Below are 20,054 nucleotides of genomic sequence, written 5' to 3' on the forward strand. Positions count from 1 at the left end.
GTGAGCCACGGCAGGAGCAGGGCTGGAGTGAGTCGGGGCGGGGCCTCAGAGACGTGGGGTGGGGCCTCCGGGAAGGGGTGGGGAAGGGGGCTGGGTAGGGGTGTTCAGTTTTGTGCAATTAGAAGTTGACAGCCCTGGGGGGGCGGGGCTGCAGCTGGGCTGTGGCAGGGGCGGACATCCAGCTGCAGAGCTGCCGGGGGGCGGGGGGAGAATCGCTCCCGGGGGGGCGTGAGCCCCCTAGATTTGCCTCCTGTGGCCTGGAGCTCTGTGCTCACAGCCAGGAGAGCCCGGGACCTGTCCTGCTACCTTGCTCCCGCCGAGGGGAGTCCAGCACTATCCCCTCCTCCCCCGGCCTGGGCCCTGGGCAGCTCCATCTTGGCGCACGCTGATGGGCCCAGCCAGGGCCCCTGCGCCCACACACAGTCACTCCGTTGGGGTCCAGGGCCTCTTTCCAGGGCTCCCTGCCCCGCCCCCCGGGGGTGGGTGGGGATGTGTCCAGAGCAAGGAACATGGAGGGCGGTTTGGAGGGGAAGGTCGTTACGGAAACGGGGCAATGGGTGTTTCCTTTTGTGCCTCACCTGGAGCAGTAATGCGGGGGGAGGCGGGTTGAACCAGGGCCCCCTGCAGCCATGGGCGTGGCTGCTTGGCTGACCTGGCTCTGCTGGGCGGGAGATCCCAGCCCTGCGTCCTACGAGGGACGGGGGACCCCAGAGTCCCGGTGAGAAGCAAAGTATGTTCCCCGCCTGCAGAGGGGCCCGGTGCCAGGCGGATTCCCTGGGCTGGGGGAGCGGAGGCGTGCGGGCCCCGTGTGGGCGCTCCCCAGGGGCCGGGAGCAGAGAGGTCGCCGGGCAGGGGAGGTGCAGATGGCTGGAGAGAGGGGGCCATGCAGAGCTTTAACCACCGCGCTCTCGTTATGAACTCAGACCGGGTCACTGGTGTTTCCCACAGTGTTTAATGCCAGAGCCTCAGTTCTCTGAAGGAGCCGCGGCCAGGTGAGCCGCCCGGCGGGTGCAAACTGGACAGGGGCCAGCCGATAACAGACAGGGCTGGGCCCTCTGGGGGGTAGTGACTCTGCGTCTGGGCGGTTCTTGGCCAACTCTGCTGGTGACTGTCTGAGGGCTCCCAGACTGGAGGGGCCTGGCCTGCTCCAGAGCAGCTGGGGCCCCCTAAACGCAGCCTAGGGGGCACATTAACCCCAGCCAGGGAGTGAGCCCTGTAACAACTGCCAGGCACCTTAGCCCCACAGCAGGCCATGGGTCTGCTCCCCCAAAGTAGCCCCCCAGGAAATGCCCGAGCCCGGTGCCTGGGGGTTGAGGCCAGCCTTGCCAACACTTGGGCGCACGAGATATGTGACCCATCTCCCGGGGCATCCCAACAGCGTGCGCTTGGCCCAGGCCCCGTGAGAACAAGGCCCTCGCCCGTTAAGTGCTTCAAACTCAACCTACTTTCAGTGCTGGCTGCAGGCTGACCTGCAAGGCCCCTGACAATCCCACCCCTGACACCCAGACCCCCCACCCCTGGGCAGCTGCCCCCAGGCCCACTGAAATTTTGGGGGCAGGAGGACCTATGTCCTAGCTGAGCTTCTGTCGCCCACCCCCCTCCTGATCCAATGTGAGAGAGATCTCACCCCTTTGTGTGGAGTGCACGTTGTCCGAGGTGGGGGGGGCACCTTTGAACCCTGTTCCGCACCCGGGCATGCCATCGTTAAGCCGACCTAACCCCCGGTGTAGACGTGGCTGGGGTGGTGGCAGAATTCTTCTGTCAACCTGGCAACCGCCTCTGCTGGGTGGATTAACTACAGAGCTGGAAAAACCTCTTCCACCAGCGTAGGGTATGTCTACACTACGGCCACTGCAGCTCCATGGCTGTGCCCTGGCAGCCTCTGTGGTGCAAACTAGACAGCAGACCGCATTATGCGGGAAATGCAGTGCTGTTATCTAACCCCTGCGCCGGGTTCCACCTCCTCAATTACAGGGCAGAGAAGAAACGGGAAAGGTCCAGAGAAGGGCCGCGAATGAAACTAGGAACAGGCACATAGGGGTCGGTCTGTGCCGGGGGAGAGGAGAGATGGGCTACGGGGTTTGAAAAGGAGGAGAGACGTGAGCAGACCCTGATGCAGAGAAGGCTGGTCAGGCTGCCTGCCCCAGCAGATGTGAGCAACAAATGTAACGTGGTAGAGAAAATGCCCTTAGCGGAGTCTGATTCACTGTGGAACTTGCTGGTGCAGGAGATGGGGCAGATAGCACCAGTTAGTCACCCCTTGGACTTGTCTACAGTGAAACCAGCTGGAGTGGAAATTTCACGGGCCCTCGGTCCACCTGGAGCTCAGGTTCTGAGCTGGTCCCAGCTGGGAGCAGGAGAAATGTGCCCTAGGATTGCAGAACCGAGCAGGTTGCCTGCTTTCCTCTGCAGCAGCCGTTATCAGCCATCGCTGGAGGCAGGGTTGGGGGCTGCATGGCCCATCACCAGCCTGCTCTGCTAGGGATGCTGAGCCGAGAGACCAGCTGAGCACACCTCCCCAGGCTCTGAACAGCTCACCAGGAAGGTGCCAGTTCCCGACAGGTTCGGGGCAGCTCCTCTCAGCTCACCCAGGGCAGACTCTCTGCCTGTCCTGGAGCCTGGTGAGGGGCTCAGCTGGATTTGTCTGGGAGATGCCCCATGGCAGGGTGGGGTGGCATCGCCCCCTCCCACAGCTGACCCCAGGAAAGGACCCTGAAGCAAGGCAGGGCTGGGAGCGTGGAACAGCGCAGGGGTTAGATAACAGCACTGCATAGCATCACTGCCTTGCATAGCCAGAGTCCAGGGGAGACAGGGCCCGGGTGGGCGATGGCTTGAAGTCCGAGTGACGAAGCAAGAGGAAAAGCAAACAAAGCAGCAGCGACCAGGGGCCGCGTCCCCCCGGCCCAGCTCCCCATGTTTGCAGAGCAATTCCGCAATGGCCTGTAATTAGTGGTGAGTCCTGAGGCCCCCCCGGCTAATCCCCAAGGAGAGACCTGGCTCCCAGGAAAGGCAACGGAGCTCTGACCTAGGAGGACACCCGCCTTTCTCAACTCAGCACCGTCCGCCCCTCAGAAACACCCGGCACTGCGCGGCCGGTGACCCCTGGCCAAGGCTCAGCCCGGGGCCGAGCCAGCTGAGGGAGACCGCGCCACGCTGCACAATGCGGGGCATGTGGGGGAAGGTGGCGCTCGGACCCCGCCCCAGCCAGCAGCACCCACCGTCCTGCTTCAAGCGGCCTGCAGTGCTCCCTGGGGTCCCCCCGCCCACTGGGGAACGGCGGGCTTCAGGGGAGACGCCCTCCTGGTGCTGGGGCGCAGGCTGTCATGGGGTGCTGCTGGCCGCGGGAGCTGGGAAAGGGCCATTGTAAGCCCTGGGTGGGGGGTACCGCAGGCCCTGACGCAGCGGGACTGGGGCCCCGGCTGCCCTGCGGACCCAGCAGGGTGGCCCCCAGTGCCTTGCCGTGGCCTGTTGTGCAGGGAAGCTGCTGACTCAGGGGCTGAGCACGCCAGGGGCTCGGCCCAGCACTGTCTGCTCCACTGAGCACTGGCACAAGTCCCCACTCCTGCTTCCGTCAGCAGGACTGAGCCCGGCCCGGGTGCCCCTTGGACCCAGGGTCGCCATCCTGCTCTCTGCTCGGGGGGCCAGGCCCCAGCTGCCTGTGCCACTGCCCGCCGGCACTGGTCATGGGCCTGCCAGGGACTCGGTGCCAGGGACACGTCCTCCCCACCCAGCCCGAGCCCCGGCCCCTTGGGGCTCGGGCTGGGGCTTGGGGAACCCTCTCCCTGGATTCCCCACCCACAGCAGGGACTCCTTCTTGGGGACTGATGCTTATTCTGTAGCCCTATATATGCCAGGGGCCTGGGTGACCTACGGCAGCTCTGCCCCCGGGCACCCCTTGTGCCCACGGTGGAATCCCGCCATGGCGTTGCCCCAGGCCCACAAGCCCCACCCAAGCTGCTGACTCTTAGAAGAGGTTGGGGCACCCCAGAGTTCGCACCACCGCAGGCCAGGGGCCTCGCCGCCTAGTGCTGCCCCCTAGGGGTGACTCTAGGCAAGGCCCTGGAGCCAGCTGTGCCCCAGTCCTGTTCAATGGCCGCTCGCTCTCTGTCCCTCTCTCTGGCCTGTGGAAGAACTGGCCCAAACCCCAGCCCCTGCTCTGCTCTGACCTGGCTCAGGTGCCTGTGAGTGGGACACAGCGGGGAGCTAGTTACCCATTAGCGGGAGGTGGCTGCGCTCTGGCAGCCAGCCCGGCCTCGTGATGGACCCCAGCAGGCCAGTGAAGCAGGCCAGACTGCAGGGGGGCATCTGGCAAGGCACAGCTGGGACCCTGCAGCCTGCATGCTCCTGCATGCCAACCTGAGGGATCCCAAAGCACTTCATGGACTGCCGGCTAAGTCCTGCCCTGGGTTATGCCACTGGGTCCACAGAGACCTCTCCACCCAGCGCTGACAGGCAGCCACCTCTGAGGTGGAGCACAGCAGCTGCCTGACAGCATCCAACAATGCTACAGCAGAGTTTAGGAGAGGCCGTGAAGGGGGAAGCACAGATCCAATCAACAGAAGAGAATTTGGGTAGGTGGAAAGCAATTCCCAGAGTTGGCACATGCCCAGGATGCCTTGAGCATTATGAAAAGGGCATGGGGAATCTTCCTTGCCCATGGGGGTCAGGTCTTCAGCTTCACCTCTCCCAATTTGGGGAACATTTGGCTCCTGGAATGAGTGGCTGGGCTCCGGGGAAATACCCCACCCCATATACCATGGGACCCCTGCTAGCCACATGGCCTCCCACGTCCAGATGTGGGGGGCATGTGGGCAGAGACAGCCAACATCTCCTTCCTCTCCTACATCATTGCCCTTCTCCTGATCCATAGTGGGGCAGGGTTTGCTCCTCCCCCACTGCCCACACTGTCCCCCTCTTCCCTCAGGACTCTGCATCTCTACCCTCTGACACCTGCCAGACTGGCTGTGTCCTGCCCCACAACCCCATGCCCTTCCTTTAGGGCACAGCCACTGGCATCCTCTATGCATTATCTGGCGGGCTGGAAACCTACTGCCCCTTCCCGTGTCTATGCACTGGGCTAGGCCACCCCCTGCAGCCATGGGGTCTGCAATCTCTGCATTGGGGGGCAGCTGTCCCCTTGTGCTGGGTGCCCAAGGTCCCAGCCAGCGCTGCATGGTACCAGAAGACACAGCAAATGGGGGTTTGGCTCTGGAAGCACTTTAGTAAAGGCTCCTACACAATGTATGTGGGGGCGTGACCACCCCCTGGCAGCACATGGGGCGAGGTCTCGGCCCGAAGCAATCCAGTCCCACGTGCTCGCACCCCACGGTGGCCCCCTCCTTCATCCATAGCTGTGGGGACTGTTGGGGTTCATGGGCGACGAGTCCTGGCGGCCTGACTGGCCCATCAGCTGCCAGAGGCGATGCCCAAGGTTCTGTACCTGGCAGGTGCCCAGTACGCAGCCCACGCGCATCAGGTGGGCGTGGTGGCGGCGTGGGGCCGCGTGGCGCTTGGCACGCCGGGGGCCAGTCAGTGAGCGTCGCGCTCTGCCTTTGGGGCTGGCCACGGGCTGCAGCAGGGCGGCTGGGGTCCCCCCAGGCTGCTCCCAGTCCAGCTGAGCTCTTGCAGCGCCAACCCGGAGCAGCTCCACCGTCCTCCTCTCCAGGGGCTGATTCCCCAGCGGCGTGGCGGGTCTCCTGTCCGGGGGCTCCCTGCACCGGAAAAACACAAAGGTCGGAATGACGGCCTGGCTCGGCCCACCTATATCCCCTCAGGTGTGCAAGAGTGTCGCAGGGAGGCTGGTGCATGGGCCCTGGGAGTGGGCATGGCTGGGTGGAGCTGGGGCCTGTGTCCTGCGCCACCCCAATGCTGCGCGTGCCATGTGCGACAGTGACCGTGCAAAGGAACAGTCGTGGCGGGGTGGAGGTGAGGGGGCACTTGTGGCTCTGCGGGCACGGCGTGTGTTTGAGCATGACTGTGGGCTGGGGCCGCGCTGAGCCCCCTCACTAACACCTCAACCCCAGGGGGATGGAGAAACCAAGGGGCCTGATTCTGATCTCATGCCCATGTCGCTTCATGGACCTTCGTGGCATCACTCCCGGTTTGCGTTGGTGGAAGTCTGGGCGCTGCTGCAAGGAAGCTCACAGGGCTGAAGTCAGACCCAAGCATGGGGGGTGGGGGGCAGTCTCTCCCAGCTCACCAAGCCCCATGGAGCAAGTCCCAGGGCACAGAGCTGCTTTTCGAGTGGATTGGGTCGATGGCTGCAGCGTGGAAGCCGAGGGCCATGGTGTGTAGGCTGCGGGGGCACCCCAGCCCCCAGAACGGTCCCTGGGCAGCACAAACCGGCTTTTGCCCCAGCCCCAGCCCTCCAGGGACCTCTCCAGCCGGGCTTTTCCCCAGCTCTAAGCACTGTCACGGCTGCAGCGACCACCTCCCGCCCCCGGGAGCAGCCTGCTCTGTAATCAGCCAAGCTGGGCTGCCTTTCCCAGGCAGGGATCCCAGTGACCCTGACCCGGGCACCCTTCCAGAGCGGCCTCCTCTGCCTGGCAGAGAGGCGAGGCAGGCAGGGCTAGACAGAGGCAGCTCTTGGGGTGTCGGTCCACAGCTGATGGCCCGTCTCCCAGAAGTCTGGGGAACAGCCAGACACAGAGTCCCCGGCTCTGGCCCCCCTCTCCCTGCAGTGCCTGGCGACTTCAGTGCTCAGCCTCCGTGTAAAACAGGCCTGTCCGTCTGGCAGTATTGGCCTTAAGAAGCTCTAAGGGGCAATCCCTGGGAACCGCCCCTTCCCCTCCCAGGCCTGCTGCGAGGCTGTGAATGTTTGTGCAGGGCTCTGAAGCCGGAGCAGTATCACTGGGGGAGCCGGATCCCTGCTGGTGGTAACCGCCTACAAACACAGCAAGGGCGGAGAGGTTGAGGCTGGGAGCCTGAGAGTGGAGCCATAGCATGGAGTTCCTAGGCTGAGTGTCAGGGGCCGATTCCCTGATCCAGAAGCCCCGTTGCTTGGTGCAGTTTGGATCAGACTGGACCAAACCCTGGAGACTTGACCGCAGGGGCCGTGGCTGGGACCTCCCTGGCTTCTCTCGTTCTCAGCTGGGCCCAGTGGCATGGCCCGTGTCCCAAGGCCTCTGCCGGTCTCGCAGTGGCTCCCGGAGGCAGGGCCAGCGGCTCATGCCCTGCCCAGCTGCACTGAGAGATGTTCGGCTTTTGCCCAGCCGCAGATGCCGCCCACATACTCTCTCCCTCAGCAGACCCTGACTGAGGTCTGGCAGTGACACAACAAGCCCTTTGAGATAGATCCCGCAGCGGGCAGCGGCTGATGGAACCGGCCCCCAGCTTTCCAAGGAGCAGATGAGCCAGCCTGGCCTACAGCGCTCCACAGCCTACGGGGGGGCTTCCTTCAGGAGGCTGGGAGGGGACGGAGGTGGCATTCCAGGCAAAAGGGAGAGAAATCTGCTACATCAAGAAAATGCATGCTGTGAAATTATAGAAAGAACTGCTGGGGCATTGCTGCAAGGAAGCTCACAGCACCAGCAACAGGCACAGAACTAGCAGGGCACTGCTGCAGGGAAGCTCCCAGCGCCGGGACCAGAACTAGCAGGGCACTGCTGCAGGGAAGTTCCCAGCGCCGGGACCTGAACTAGCAGAGCACTGCTGCAGGAAAGCTCACAGCACCAGGACCTGAACTAGCAGGGCACTGCTGCAGGGAAGCTCCCAGCGCTGGGACCAGATCTAGGAGGGCACTGCTGCAGGGAAGCTCACAGCACCAGGACCTGAACTAGCAGGGCACTGCTGCAGGGAACCTCGCAGCGCCGGGACCTGAACTAGCAGGGCACTGCTGCAGGGAAGCTCCCAGCGCCGAGACCTGAACTAGCAGGGCACTGCTGCAGGGAAGCTCCCAGCGCCGGGACCAGAACTAGGAGGGCACTGCTGCAGGGAAGCTCACAGCGCCGGGACCAGAACTAGCAGGGCACTGCTGCAGGGAAGCTCCCAGCGCCGGGACCTGAACTAGCAGGGCACTGCTGCAGGGAAGCTCCCAGCGCCGAGACCTGAACTAGCAGGGCACTGCTGCAGGGAAGCTCCCAGCGCCAGGACCTGAACTAGCAGGGCACTGCTGCAGGGAAGCTCCCAGCGCCGAGACCTGAACTAGCAGGGCACTGCTGCAGGGAAGCTCCCAGCGCCGGGACCTGAACTAGTAGGGCACTGCTGCGGGGAAGCTCCCAGCGCAGGGACCTGAACTAGCAGGGCACTGCTGCGGGGAAACTCCCAGCGCCGAGACCTGAACTAGCAGGGCACTGCTGCGGGGAAGCTCCCAGCGCCGGGACCTGAACTAGCAGGGCACTGCTGCAGGGAAGCTCCCAGCGCCGGGACCAGAACTAGCAGGGCACTGCTGCGGGGAAGCTCCCAGCGCCGGGACCTGAACTAGCAGGGCACTGCTGCGGGGAAGCTCCCAGCGCCGGGACCTGAACTAGCAGGGCACTGCTGCGGGGAAGCTCCCAGCGCTGGGACCAGATCTAGGAGGGCACTGCTGTGGGGAAGCTCCCAGTGCCGGGACCTGAACTAGCAGGGCACTGCTGCAGGGAAGCTCCCAGCGCTGGGACCTGAACTAGCAGGGCACTGCTGCAGGGAAGCTCCCAGCGCCGGGACCTGAACTAGCAGGGCACTGCTGCAGGGAAGCTCGCAGCGCTGGGACCAGAACTAGCAGGGCACTGCTGCAGGGAAGCTCCCAGTGCCAGGACCTGAACTAGCAGGGCACTGCTGCAGGGAAGCTCCCAGCGCCGAGACCAGAACTAGCAGGGCACTGCTGCAGGGAAGCTCCCAGCGCCGGGACCTGAACTAGCAGGGCACTGCTGCAGGGAAGCTCCCAGCGCCGGGACCAGATCTAGGAGGGCACTGCTGCAGGGAAGCTCACAGCACCAGGACCTGAACTAGCAGGGCACTGCTGCAGGGAACCTCGCAGCGCCGGGACCTGAACTAGCAGGGCACTGCTGCAGGGAAGCTCCCAGCGCCGAGACCTGAACTAGCAGGGCACTGCTGCAGGGAAGCTCCCAGCGCCGGGACCAGAACTAGGAGGGCACTGCTGCAGGGAAGCTCACAGCGCCGGGACCAGAACTAGCAGGGCACTGCTGCAGGGAAGCTCCCAGCGCCGGGACCTGAACTAGCAGGGCACTGCTGCAGGGAAGCTCCCAGCGCCGAGACCTGAACTAGCAGGGCACTGCTGCAGGGAAGCTCCCAGCGCCAGGACCTGAACTAGCAGGGCACTGCTGCAGGGAAGCTCCCAGCGCCGAGACCTGAACTAGCAGGGCACTGCTGCAGGGAAGCTCCCAGCGCCGGGACCTGAACTAGTAGGGCACTGCTGCGGGGAAGCTCCCAGCGCAGGGACCTGAACTAGCAGGGCACTGCTGCGGGGAAACTCCCAGCGCCGAGACCTGAACTAGCAGGGCACTGCTGCGGGGAAGCTCCCAGCGCCGGGACCTGAACTAGCAGGGCACTGCTGCAGGGAAGCTCCCAGCGCCAGGACCAGAACTAGCAGGGCACTGCTGCGGGGAAGCTCCCAGCGCCGGGACCTGAACTAGCAGGGCACTGCTGCGGGGAAGCTCCCAGCGCTGGGACCAGATCTAGGAGGGCACTGCTGCGGGGAAGCTCCCAGTGCCGGGACCTGAACTAGCAGGGCACTGCTGCAGGGAAGCTCCCAGCGCTGGGACCTGAACTAGCAGGGCACTGCTGCAGGGAAGCTCCCAGCGCCGGGACCTGAACTAGCAGGGCACTGCTGCAGGGAAGCTCGCAGCGCTGGGACCAGAACTAGCAGGGCACTGCTGCAGGGAAGCTCCCAGCGCCGGGACCTGAACTAGCAGGGCACTGCTGCAGGGAAGCTCCCAGCGCTGGGACCTGAACTAGCAGGGCACTGCTGCAGGGAAGCTCCCAGCGCCGGGACCTGAACTAGCAGGGCACTGCTGCAGGGAAGCTCCCAGCGCCGAGACCTGAACTAGCAGGGCACTGCTGCAGGGAAGCTCACAGCGCCGGGATCTTAACTAGCAGGGCACTGCTGCAGGGAAGCTCCCAGCGCCGAGACCTGAACTAGCAGGGCACTGCTGCAGGGAAGCTCGCAACGCCGGGACCTGAACTAGCAGGGCACTGCTGCAGGGAAGCTCACAGCGCCGGGACCTGAAGTAGCAGGGCACTGCTGCAGGGAAGCTCGCAGCGCCGGGACCTGAACTAGCAGGGCACTGCTGCAGGGAAGCTCCCAGCGCCGGGACCTGAACTAGCAGGGCACTGCTGCAGGGAAGCTCCCAGCGCCGAGACCTGAACTAGCAGGGCACTGCTGCAGGGAAGCTCGCAACGCCGGGACCTGAACTAGCAGGGCACTGCTGCAGGGAAGCTCACAGCACCGGGACCTGAAGTAGCAGGGCACTGCTGCAGGGAAGCTCGCAGCGCCGGGACCTGAACTAGCAGGGCACTGCTGCAGGGAAGCTCCCAGCGCCGGGACCTGAACTAGGAGGGCACTGCTGCGGGGAAGCTCCCAGCGCCGGGACCTGAACTAGCAGGGCACTGCTGCGGGGAAGCTCCCAGCGCCGGGACCTGAACTAGCAGGGCACTGCTGCGGGGAAGCTCCCAGCGCCGAGACCTGAACTAGCAGGGCACTGCTGCGGGGAAGCTCCCAGCGCCGGGACCTGAACTAGCAGGGCACTGCTGCAGGGAAGCTCCCAGCGCCGGGACCAGAACTAGCAGGGCACTGCTGCGGGGAAGCTCCCAGCGCCGGGACCTGAACTAGCAGGGCACTGCTGCGGGGAAGCTCCCAGCGCTGGGACCTGAACTAGCAGGGCACTGCTGCGGGGAAGCTCCCAGCGCCGGGACCTGAACTAGCAGGGCACTGCTGCAGGGAAGCTCCCAGCGCCGGGACCAGAACTAGCAGGGCACTGCTGCAGGGAAGCTCCCAGTGCCGGGACCTGAACTAGCAGGGCACTGCTGCGGGGAAGCTCCCAGCGCCGGGACCAGAACTAGGCTCTGCTGCCGGGCAGTCTGGAAGGACAGCAGCTAAAGGAGGAGGAGGGGCGCGGAGGGGAGGGAAGGAATCCAGAGCAGGGCGGGGGGGCAGGGAATCCCTATCGCAGCAGGCGCGTGAGGCCGCAGGGTGTGGGAGCCAGGCGGAGGAGCAGCTACCTGCCGTGGCACACGTACTCTCCGGAGTCACTTAGGGCCGGCAGGGAGGTGCACGCGCTGCATCAAAGGCCCTTATCCCACAGACATGCCAGTTCTGGCTCCTCCAGACAAGCCAAGCCAGAGCCTCGCCTCCGAAGCGTCACGATTCCACCAGGCGGTTGGGAGCTGCAGGGAAAGGGTCCCCGCTCTCTGCCTCTGCAAACGCCAGCCCGCAGCTGGCGACTCATGCATGCTGCTGGCCTCTGCCAGGGCCGCCCTGCCACGTACCTGCCTGCAGGGCCCCGCTCCTCTGGGAGCCGCACGCAGCATGGAGCCGCGCAGTCCTAGCTGGGCTTGTCCCAGCCTTTACCGCTGGGAAAGCTCTCCCTGGCGTCCGCCTCTTCCGGGCTCTGGGCCTCCCGAAAACCACAGGCCACAACATGGGGCCCTCCGGCTTCCCCTACGCACACGGAGCTCCTGAGTGCTCCCCGAGCTCCCACAAACCTTACTCCCCCCCGGCGCCCCTAAAACCCAACCCCCCAGCCCAGCTCGCCAGCCACGGGCTGGGCAGCCTGCCCCACGGGGGAGAGTGTTCCGAAGCGGGGGGCTCTCCCGCCAGCAGCTCCCTCCTGTATGTCCCGGTGCCCACCGCTGCAGCAGAAGCTGGCTCTTAGGTAGGTAGGATTGCTGTATCAAGCCAAACCAGCCCTGAGCCTTCTAGGAAGGGTCTGGGGATCTCCGGTGCCCGCCAAGCTCAGGTCCTCACCCCTGGCACTGGCTTAGCTTGGGGAAGCGAAGTGTGCGGGCGCGAGCGTGCAGACCCAGGGACTCGGGGGAAGAGCCCACCCCAAAGCCCCTGATGACAGGCCAGAGGGGCTGGAGATGGGCTCAGGGAAGCGCACGTCACACCAGGGAGATTGTGGCAGAGCAGCAAACAGAGCCTGGCTCAGCTGCCCCCCAGGCCAGGATCTTAACCACAAGGCCAGGCTGTCTGGCTCTGGAACCTTAATGACACCTGGGCTGGGCCCTGCCCTGCTGCCCCCTGCCCCCCCGCCAGCCAGCGTTTCAGGGTCACTTCCCCAGAGGAACCTCCCAGCGGGTGCTGACTCAGGGGGTGTGCCAATAATTCTGCCTTTCCCACAATGGGGTAGGGTTTCACGTGCATCCACACCTGCACGCACACACCACACGCACCCTCTCGTGCACCAAAGCCTGCGTGCACACACCCACGTGCACCCGTCCCTGCATCCACACACACCACATACACCCTCTCACACCCCCACCCACCCATGGCTGCACACACAGTCCCTCGTGCCAACCTGCATGTGTCCACCAGTCCACCCCCATACACCCACACCTGCATTCACATCCCCACACTCCAACCTGCCCAGGCCTCACCTCTCCATCCCCGCCACGGCACCTCCCTGTGTGCCGACACACCCCATAGCATCTGCACACACCTGCCTGTGCCCACCCAGCCCCTCCCATATGTGCCTCCCCAGCTCCCTCTCACTCCTCTGTCCGGACGTTGGTGCCCCGCCTGCCTGCAGCGCTCTGTGGGTCTGCGGAGGAGCCTTTCGAAAGGGTGAAGGTGCTGACTCGCACAGGCCTCTGGGAGCCATCACAGCGGGTCAGGTCGGGGCTGTGCACACAGCACGGACAGACCCACCCGGAAGAGACCTCCGCCCAGGAGCGGCAGTGTGAGCCCCCTGCCGGAGCCCAGAGGGCCCTTTGGCTGAGGGTAGGGGGGTCACTCCCAAGGCAGAGGCTGTGATTTGAGGGGGGCGGGCAGGGAAGCAGAGGCCTGGCTACGGAAAGCCAGTCGCGGGACGCTCAGACACAGGCCAGGCTGACAGTGTCCAGACAAGAGTGTCAGACAGGCCTTCCCTATTAGGCTTCCCCCAGGAAGGGCCCCCGGGGGGCAAGGAACAACCAGAGAAATTCCTACAGCCCCTGTGACAGAAACCCTCGCCCTGGGCCGGATCCTCAGCCTTGGTCTTCGGTTTCTCCCGAATGCTGCCTGGGGTTTAGGCGGCGGTGCCTGGCGCCCCATCGACGCATGGACAACTCGGGGCACTGGACCGTGTCCCCAGCCCACAGGCTCTGTCTGGCACAGCTCTGCTTGCCGCACAGCCCCGTGGCCACTTATGCCACCGGGTGATTAATATAAACATTAAAAACGCCCTTCGCCGGATTTCCGTACGATTCGTACTGATGTGGAGTTCCCCTTCCATCCCTGGGCTGGCTTCTCTTCCGCCCGCCCGCCCATCTCCACTCCTCACTCTCCTGGCCCTTCCTGAATGTCTAGCCTGGTGGATTAGCTCGATTAGACTCAAGGGCAAGGGAGCCCGCGCTGCGTGTGGCTGTGAGCCTCTTTCCTCTTGCTGTGAGGTGCACGCCGGCCGCGTCAGCAGCCAGAGCTAGGTGAGGGAAAGCAGGTTTATTGCTGCCCGTAATTGCTGATGGTTTAGCACGTTGCAGACATGCAGCACCCTAAACCTCAGCGTGACGCTCCCTGCAACCAGAAATGTTGCAACCAGGCAGGGCCCGGGCTGCTGGCCCAGACCACTAGAGACAGGACTTGTACTGCAAGGGCACCCAGAGTGGGCACTGCCCACAGGCAGGCTGAGACCTTGTGTTGCCTTGTGCATGTGCGTAGGCTGCAGCGGTCCTGGATCATGGCACACGCAGGGGCTGTAGCTGCCAGTCCGCTGTGACTTGAAAGTCCGCACCTGCCTTTTCGGCCCTGGGGTTACAGGGCAGTTAGGAACGTCCATCCCCCCGTGCAGCCCCGCACTGCTCCTACGCTGGGTTGGGGGCAGCAGGGCCAGGGCAGCACCTGGCAGCAAGGCCCCCGGGGGGGCTCGGTGGGAGGAGTCAGCGCCGCGCTTGCAGGAGAAGCTGGCGGGCAGAGGACGCTGTGCCACAGCCTGGCGCTCCCTGCCTGTGCGGGATGCAGGGCGTCGTCTGCTCCTCTGGAGCAGAGCAGGGCAGCATTTCACAGTCATGCTCCAAACAGTCCCACTATGTCCAGGGCCGCCTCCTCCTGGAGAAACTTCCCTTGGCCACAGCCCCTTGTCCTGTTCCTCCTGGCGCCGTCCCACAGACTACTCCTGTCCTAGCACCCCCCTGTGCTCACACGAGACAGCGTCACACCCCTGCGGGTCAGCCCCCCCCCCCCTGTGCAGGACACGCAGGGCTGGCTCAGCCTTCGCCCCCAGCAGGAGCTCTGTGCCGTCCCAACAGAAGCAGCCGCTCATACAGAGCCAAGTGAAGATGAATCAAGCCAAGGAGCCCAGCCAAGGGCTCACTGCACCAGGGCCCCTCTGCACTGCAGCCCCTCACCCTCCCCCCAGCCCCACCAGCCCTTATGACCCTAGTACAGGGGTGCAGCCGCAGAGGAACGGGGCGGGGTTCACAAGCGGAGGGAGCAATAGTGCATTGCTGGGAACACACGTGCACGCGCGTGCGAACACAGGGGCTGCGGCAGTCGCTTGCCCACAGGCGGGTGAGAAGGCAGCAGCTGCATCCTGCACGCACCGGGGTCCGGAGGGCCGGGACAAGGGCGGACAATCTGGAGGGAGGGTTTTTAGGTGGGGGAAGTGGAGGGAGCTAGGGCAGGCACCAGCAGCAAAGGGGTGGGGGGGTATCAATATACTGCATCCCAGGGGACGGATCACTCGATAATTGCCCTGTTCTTTTCCTCTGACGTGCCTGGTGCCAGCCACTGTCCGAGACAGGTTCCGGGCCCCAAAGGACCATTGGTCTGGCCCAGTGTGGCCCCTCTTATGCACTCCCAGCAACCACGCCACCTTGTGGCCAGTTACATGGGTGCATGCTGAATATTCCCCCTGGATCCCAAAGAGGAGACAACCCCATCTCTCCTGCCCCAAAGTGGGAGGCTGCTCTTCAGTGACAGCCCAAAGGAGAGCCCTGGTGGCCCCTCCCCCCATGCCCCTCCCATGAAAGACCAATCAAAACTATGGCTCCAAAGCCTCCATGGAGCAGACCAGAGCGGAGAGTCTGAGTGTGAAGCTACGGGCCGGGGACCACTCGCCTGCTGAGCTGACGGGGACAGGCCCATGCTGCTCAGGGAGCTGCCCAGAGAAGGGACCCTGGTTTGAATCCCCGCCCACTTTTCTGCCAGAAGGCAGATATCGCAAGTGACCCCAGCACAGACAGGCCCCAGCCCCCCAACACACCAGGCTGAGCGGCTGTCCTCTGTGAACAGCACACCCTGAATCTCCTAGGGGCTGGCACACACCATCTGTTCGCCAAGCTCATCATCACTAGCAGCTTCTGTTCATAACGTGCTCTGAGATCTACTGCTGAAAAGTCCAGTCTGGGGGCTAGCTGTTCTTATGTGAGACGTTCCCAGCTCGTTCATAAACATTCATTCCTTATTTGACCTCTCAACACCTGGGGGAGTTGACTAAGTACCTTTGTCCTATTTCATGCCTGGGAAAACTGCAGGATGGAGGCATAACAACTCAGCTCAGGTCACACAGCCAGGGAGTGGCAGAGTCTGGAATAGAACCCAGGGCCCCCAGTTGCAGGATCTAACCACTGGACAATTCTCCCTCCCTAGCTGCTCAGCAGGGCTGGGCAGACACAGAGAACCTGCCAGTCCCCATAAGCGCTGTTGCACCCAGCCAGGTAATGAGAACTGCCCACCTTATCTCTAATATCCTGGGACTCCCACAGCTACAATCCATGACAGGCACACGCCAGTCCCCGCCACCAAGCCCCCACCAGCACATTCCCTCCCCCTTCCCCTCCACACACACACACACACACACACATACCCCCCCGGCAGAGGAGCCACATGACAAGGCCACAGTGTCTCTGAGACTCCCGGCCAGGAGGCCATGTAGCCAACCTGCTGTGAACACAAAGGCCCTTCTGTTCCAGGGAAGGGGAGTCCCTCCTCGCCCCATCCCATGCACCAGCACGCAGGGCAATCAGGACGCGCTGGCTGCAGGTTGCAGAGCACGTCCTGGGCTAGCCTAGAACAACGCTGAAGCCTGGTCACGGTGGGTTTGCTAAGCTAGCCAGGGCTCTGCTCTGAACGGGATGCACCACCTGGGCCATGCCCAGGCCTTACGAAGGGAGATCTCCAGGGAGCCAGCCAAAAGAAGAGAGAGAGGGACCCAGAATGTGCTTGATGACCTTGGTGGGCATCTTTGTAACGTCTCCTTGGCTTCTCAGTAACACCGAGGGCCCTATGGAAAGGTCCCACTTGCTACACAGCCCCCAGCTGCAGTGTGACAGCGGGTGAGAGGGAGAGAAGGGCCTTGTGGCCCCACCTCTACTGCCCCTCTCTCCTCTCCCACTCCTCCCCAACACAGGCTTGGCTAATCTAGTGTCAGAGCCAAAAGAGAAGGAGTTGAGCCTCCCCTGATTAAATCCAGGCCAGGCAGGGGACCAGGTAGGAATACCAGGGCCCTCACAGGGGCCATTACTTTCCCGGGCAAGGAAGCACCAATTTGGGGGGCCCAGCCTGGGAGCCCTGGCCCAGATTTTCATACCCACAGCTCCAAGGGGAGACAGAGTCCCATGGCAGCCAAGGGAGCAGGGGGCCGTCTGGGGATCAGGCCCAAGGGGCAACCTGCATCAGTGGCCATTAGCCCTGCTCAGCCTCTCTCCCCCGGGAGGCTCCGACAGACGCCTGATCTGCAAGGCCCCGGGATCTGGAGCCTGGACCCTTGCAGCAGGTGGTGGTGGGAGGGGGGCGGTGTCAGGAGTGGCCGAGGCCAGGGGACCAGGAGGCGGGCAGCCGCGGTGGGTGCTTACCTGTGTTTAGGCAGCAGCAAGGTGCGCCCCACTGGCAGGGGCAGGGAGCCCGGCAGCTGCAGCAGACACAGCGTCAGGCTGATGCAACCCAGCGCGGCTCCAGGCACAGATTTCATGCCAGCCGGACTGGGAGATCCTGGTAGCGGGCGGGGAACCCCGGAGGCCCGGGGACTGCAGGTGAAGCGGCTCCGGAGGCTGGAAAAGAAGAGCGAGAAGCACTCAGCGCTGCACAGAGGGGCCCCGGGGAGCGGAGGGAGCCAGCTCGACGTACGGAGCTGTTGGCGCAAACATAGAGGGGAGCGAGTCCCATGGGGGTTCTCGGGATTCCCCTTGTCCCGGGCAGCCGGCTCCCTACAGCCAGACCCCGGAGAGCGCCCGGCTCCCGGAAAAATCCCTTCGCTCGACCGGCAGCGCGACGGGCTCCCGTCCCTGGAGCGCTCCGGGCTCCCCGCGCCCCGCCGGGCTCCCCGCGCCCCCCTGCCCCTGGAGCGCTCCGGGCTCCCCGCGCCCCGCCGGGCTCCCCGCGCCCCCCTGCCCCTGGAGCGCTCCGGGCTCCCCGCGCCCCGCCGGGCTCCCCGCGCCCCCCTGCCCCTGGAGCGCTCCGGGCTCCCCGCGCCCCGCCGGGCTCCCCGCGCCCCCCTGCCCCTGGAGCGCTCCGGGCTCCCCGCGCCCCGCCGGGCTCCCCGCGCCCCCCTGCCCCTGGAGCGCTCCGGGCTCCCCGCGCCCCGCCGGGCTCCCCGCGCCCCCCTGCCCCTGGAGCGCTCCGGGCTCCCCGCGCCCCCCTGCCCCTGGAGCGCTCCGGGCTCCCCGCGCCCCGCCGGGCTCCCCGCGCCCCCCTGCCCCTGGAGCGCTCCGGGCTCCCCGCGCCCCGCCGGGCTCCCCGCGCCCCCCTGCCCCTGGAGCGCTCCGGGCTCCCCGCGCCCCGCCGGGCTCCCCGCGCCCCCCTGCCCCTGGAGCGCTCCGGGCTCCCCGCGCCCCGCCGGGCTCCCCGCGCCCCCCTGCCCCTGGAGCGCTCCGGGCTCCCCGCGCCCCGCCGGGCTCCCCGCGCCCCCCTGCCCCTGGAGCGCTCCGGGCTCCCCGCGCCCCGCCGGGCTCCCCGCGCCCCCCTGCCCCTGGAGCGCTCCGGGCTCCCCGCGCCCCTCGGGGCTCCCCGCGCCCCCCTGCCCCTGGAGCGCTCCGGGCTCCCCGCGCCCCGCCGGGCTCCCCGCGCCCCCCTGCCCCTGAAGCGCTCCGAGATCCTGTTTCCCTGGAGCGCTCTGGGCTCCTCTTTCCCTAACTCAGCGGAGAGACTGGGCTGCTGGGAAGTTTCTGATGTCCCCGGGATCCCAGTTCTGGAGCCCCGGTCGGTCCAGTCCCTGATTCTCCGCCAGCTGCCGGATACCCAAAGCCTTTCCCCTTTCCAGTCCTCATGTCCCTGCCCGGGGCAGGTTTGGGAGCCCGGGGCGGGCGGTTCTGTACCTGAGTTCTGGGTCGCGGCTCTGGAGTTCTGGTCCCGGGCTCTGCAACGTGCCCGGGTCTGGAGCCCGAGGCGGGGTCAGTTTTGTGCCCGGCCAACTGCAAGCGTTCAGCGGCGTCCCTCAGTCTGTGCGTGTCTCGGTTCGGTTTCCCCCGTGGATTCTGCCGGGTACCTGCTTGGTCCTGTCCCTGATTTCCTGTCCGGACCCGGTTCCGCGAGGGGCAGTGTTCCGCCCCTAGGCTTTGTCCTGGGTCTCCTTCTGGAGAGATTCGGATTTGCCCCAGTATTCGGTGTCTGGTTGGTCCTGTCCCGGGTGTGGTTCCGATCTGCGCCGGCTTTCTCGTCTGGGTCCCGGGAAGGTTCTGCGCCTGGATTCTGGCCCGAACCGCCGCGGGCGGGTGCTGAGGGATGGGGGACCCCTGTCCCGCTGGGCTCAATCTGGCGCGGTCTGTCGGAGTCTGTGTCTCTCGGCCAGGATCCCAGGTTAAATATTCCCTTGGCGTCCTGTTAGCCGGGAGGAGCTGGGCTGGGCTTCCCGTCCCAGCCCAGCCTCTGCGCCGGGGGAGGGAGGGCAGCCCGGCCGGGCCCGGCCCCTGCCTGGAATTCCGGCTGCGCCCCGGCCCCGGCCCAGAACACCTGCCCCGAACCCGCCACAGACCCCCCCGCCCCACACAGCCCAGCTGCTCCCCACAGCGAGAGCAGCCCCGAGACCCCAGCCTTCCTCTGACAGCTCGCCCTCAGGGACACTGGAGGGTGTACAGGGAGAGGGAGAGAGAGAGATGGGTATGTGGAGACTAGATAGATAGATAGATAGATAGATAGATAGATAGATAGATAGATAGATAGATAGATGGGGGGTGTATGGGGATAGATAGATAGATAGATAGATAGATAGATAGATAGATAGATAGATAGATAGATAGATAGATAGATAGATAGATAGATAGATAGATAGATAGATGCTGTGGAGAGAGAGAGAAATTCCTCTCTTCCACACTCTTCCTCTTCCTCCTCCATTCTCATACCCTTCTCTCATCTTACTTGCCTGCCTGCTTTGCAGTACCCCTACAGCCCAGGTGAGGGCAGCTTCACCCTGGGACTCTTGCCTCTGGCCTTCCTCCCTGGACTCCTGTTCTTCCTGCACTCCCCCCCAAATACCCTAGCTCATCCTCCTCACTGCACGCACTCCTCTGTCCTTCACCCCAGAGGTACACCGACTCCTCTCCTGCCTGCCTCGGCCTGCCTGCCCTCCTCAGACAGTGCCAAAGGGGATCTTGCTCCCAAGGAGCCCATGATAACGGAGATGGAAGGGCTGGCTAATGTCACACGCAGCTGCAACTTTCAACGCTCTATTTTGCCAGTTTTTTAAAAGCTAAATCCAGGTGGCTGGGCTGGCGTGGGGGAGGGAGCTTGGTTTGCAGAGCCATTCACCGGTAGGTCACCTGTCCTTGTTCAGGCCTAGGTCTGTTATGGTGGGGAGCTGTTCCCCTCTGGGTGGCTGAAGTACTGTGTCTTAAAATGAGGGGATGAACTAATTTCCCCCCGGCTTGGTACGCTCAGCAGAAATGCCACTGATTGAACGGGCCCTAGAGACTGAGCTCCCGGCCCTTCCAGTTGGGGTTGACACGATTGTCGGAGGGCAGGGTGGCGGCATTTGTGCAGCTGGCAT

General features: G+C 64.6%; 1 protein-coding gene across 1 annotated transcript; it reads right to left on the reverse strand.

Moving 5' to 3' along the window:
- Nucleotides 1-5,201: 5,201 nt before the first annotated feature.
- On the reverse strand, nt 5,202-18,888 carry ADM2 (adrenomedullin 2). Its single transcript, XM_084613566.1, has 3 exons — nt 18,388-18,888; nt 16,930-17,124; nt 5,202-5,711 (listed from the first exon to the last, which is right to left on the reverse strand). The coding sequence occupies exons 2-3, from the start codon at nt 17,043-17,045 to the stop codon at nt 5,342-5,344; spliced, it is 486 nt and encodes a 161-aa protein (XP_084469692.1). The 5' UTR covers nt 17,046-17,124; nt 18,388-18,888; the 3' UTR covers nt 5,202-5,341.
- Between the last annotated feature and the right edge of the window lie 1,166 nt (nt 18,889-20,054).

The sequence above is a fragment of the Lepidochelys olivacea genome (assembly GCF_965140295.1).
Source record: "Lepidochelys olivacea isolate rLepOli2 genome assembly, chromosome: 1".
NCBI lineage: Eukaryota > Metazoa > Chordata > Testudines > Cheloniidae > Lepidochelys > Lepidochelys olivacea.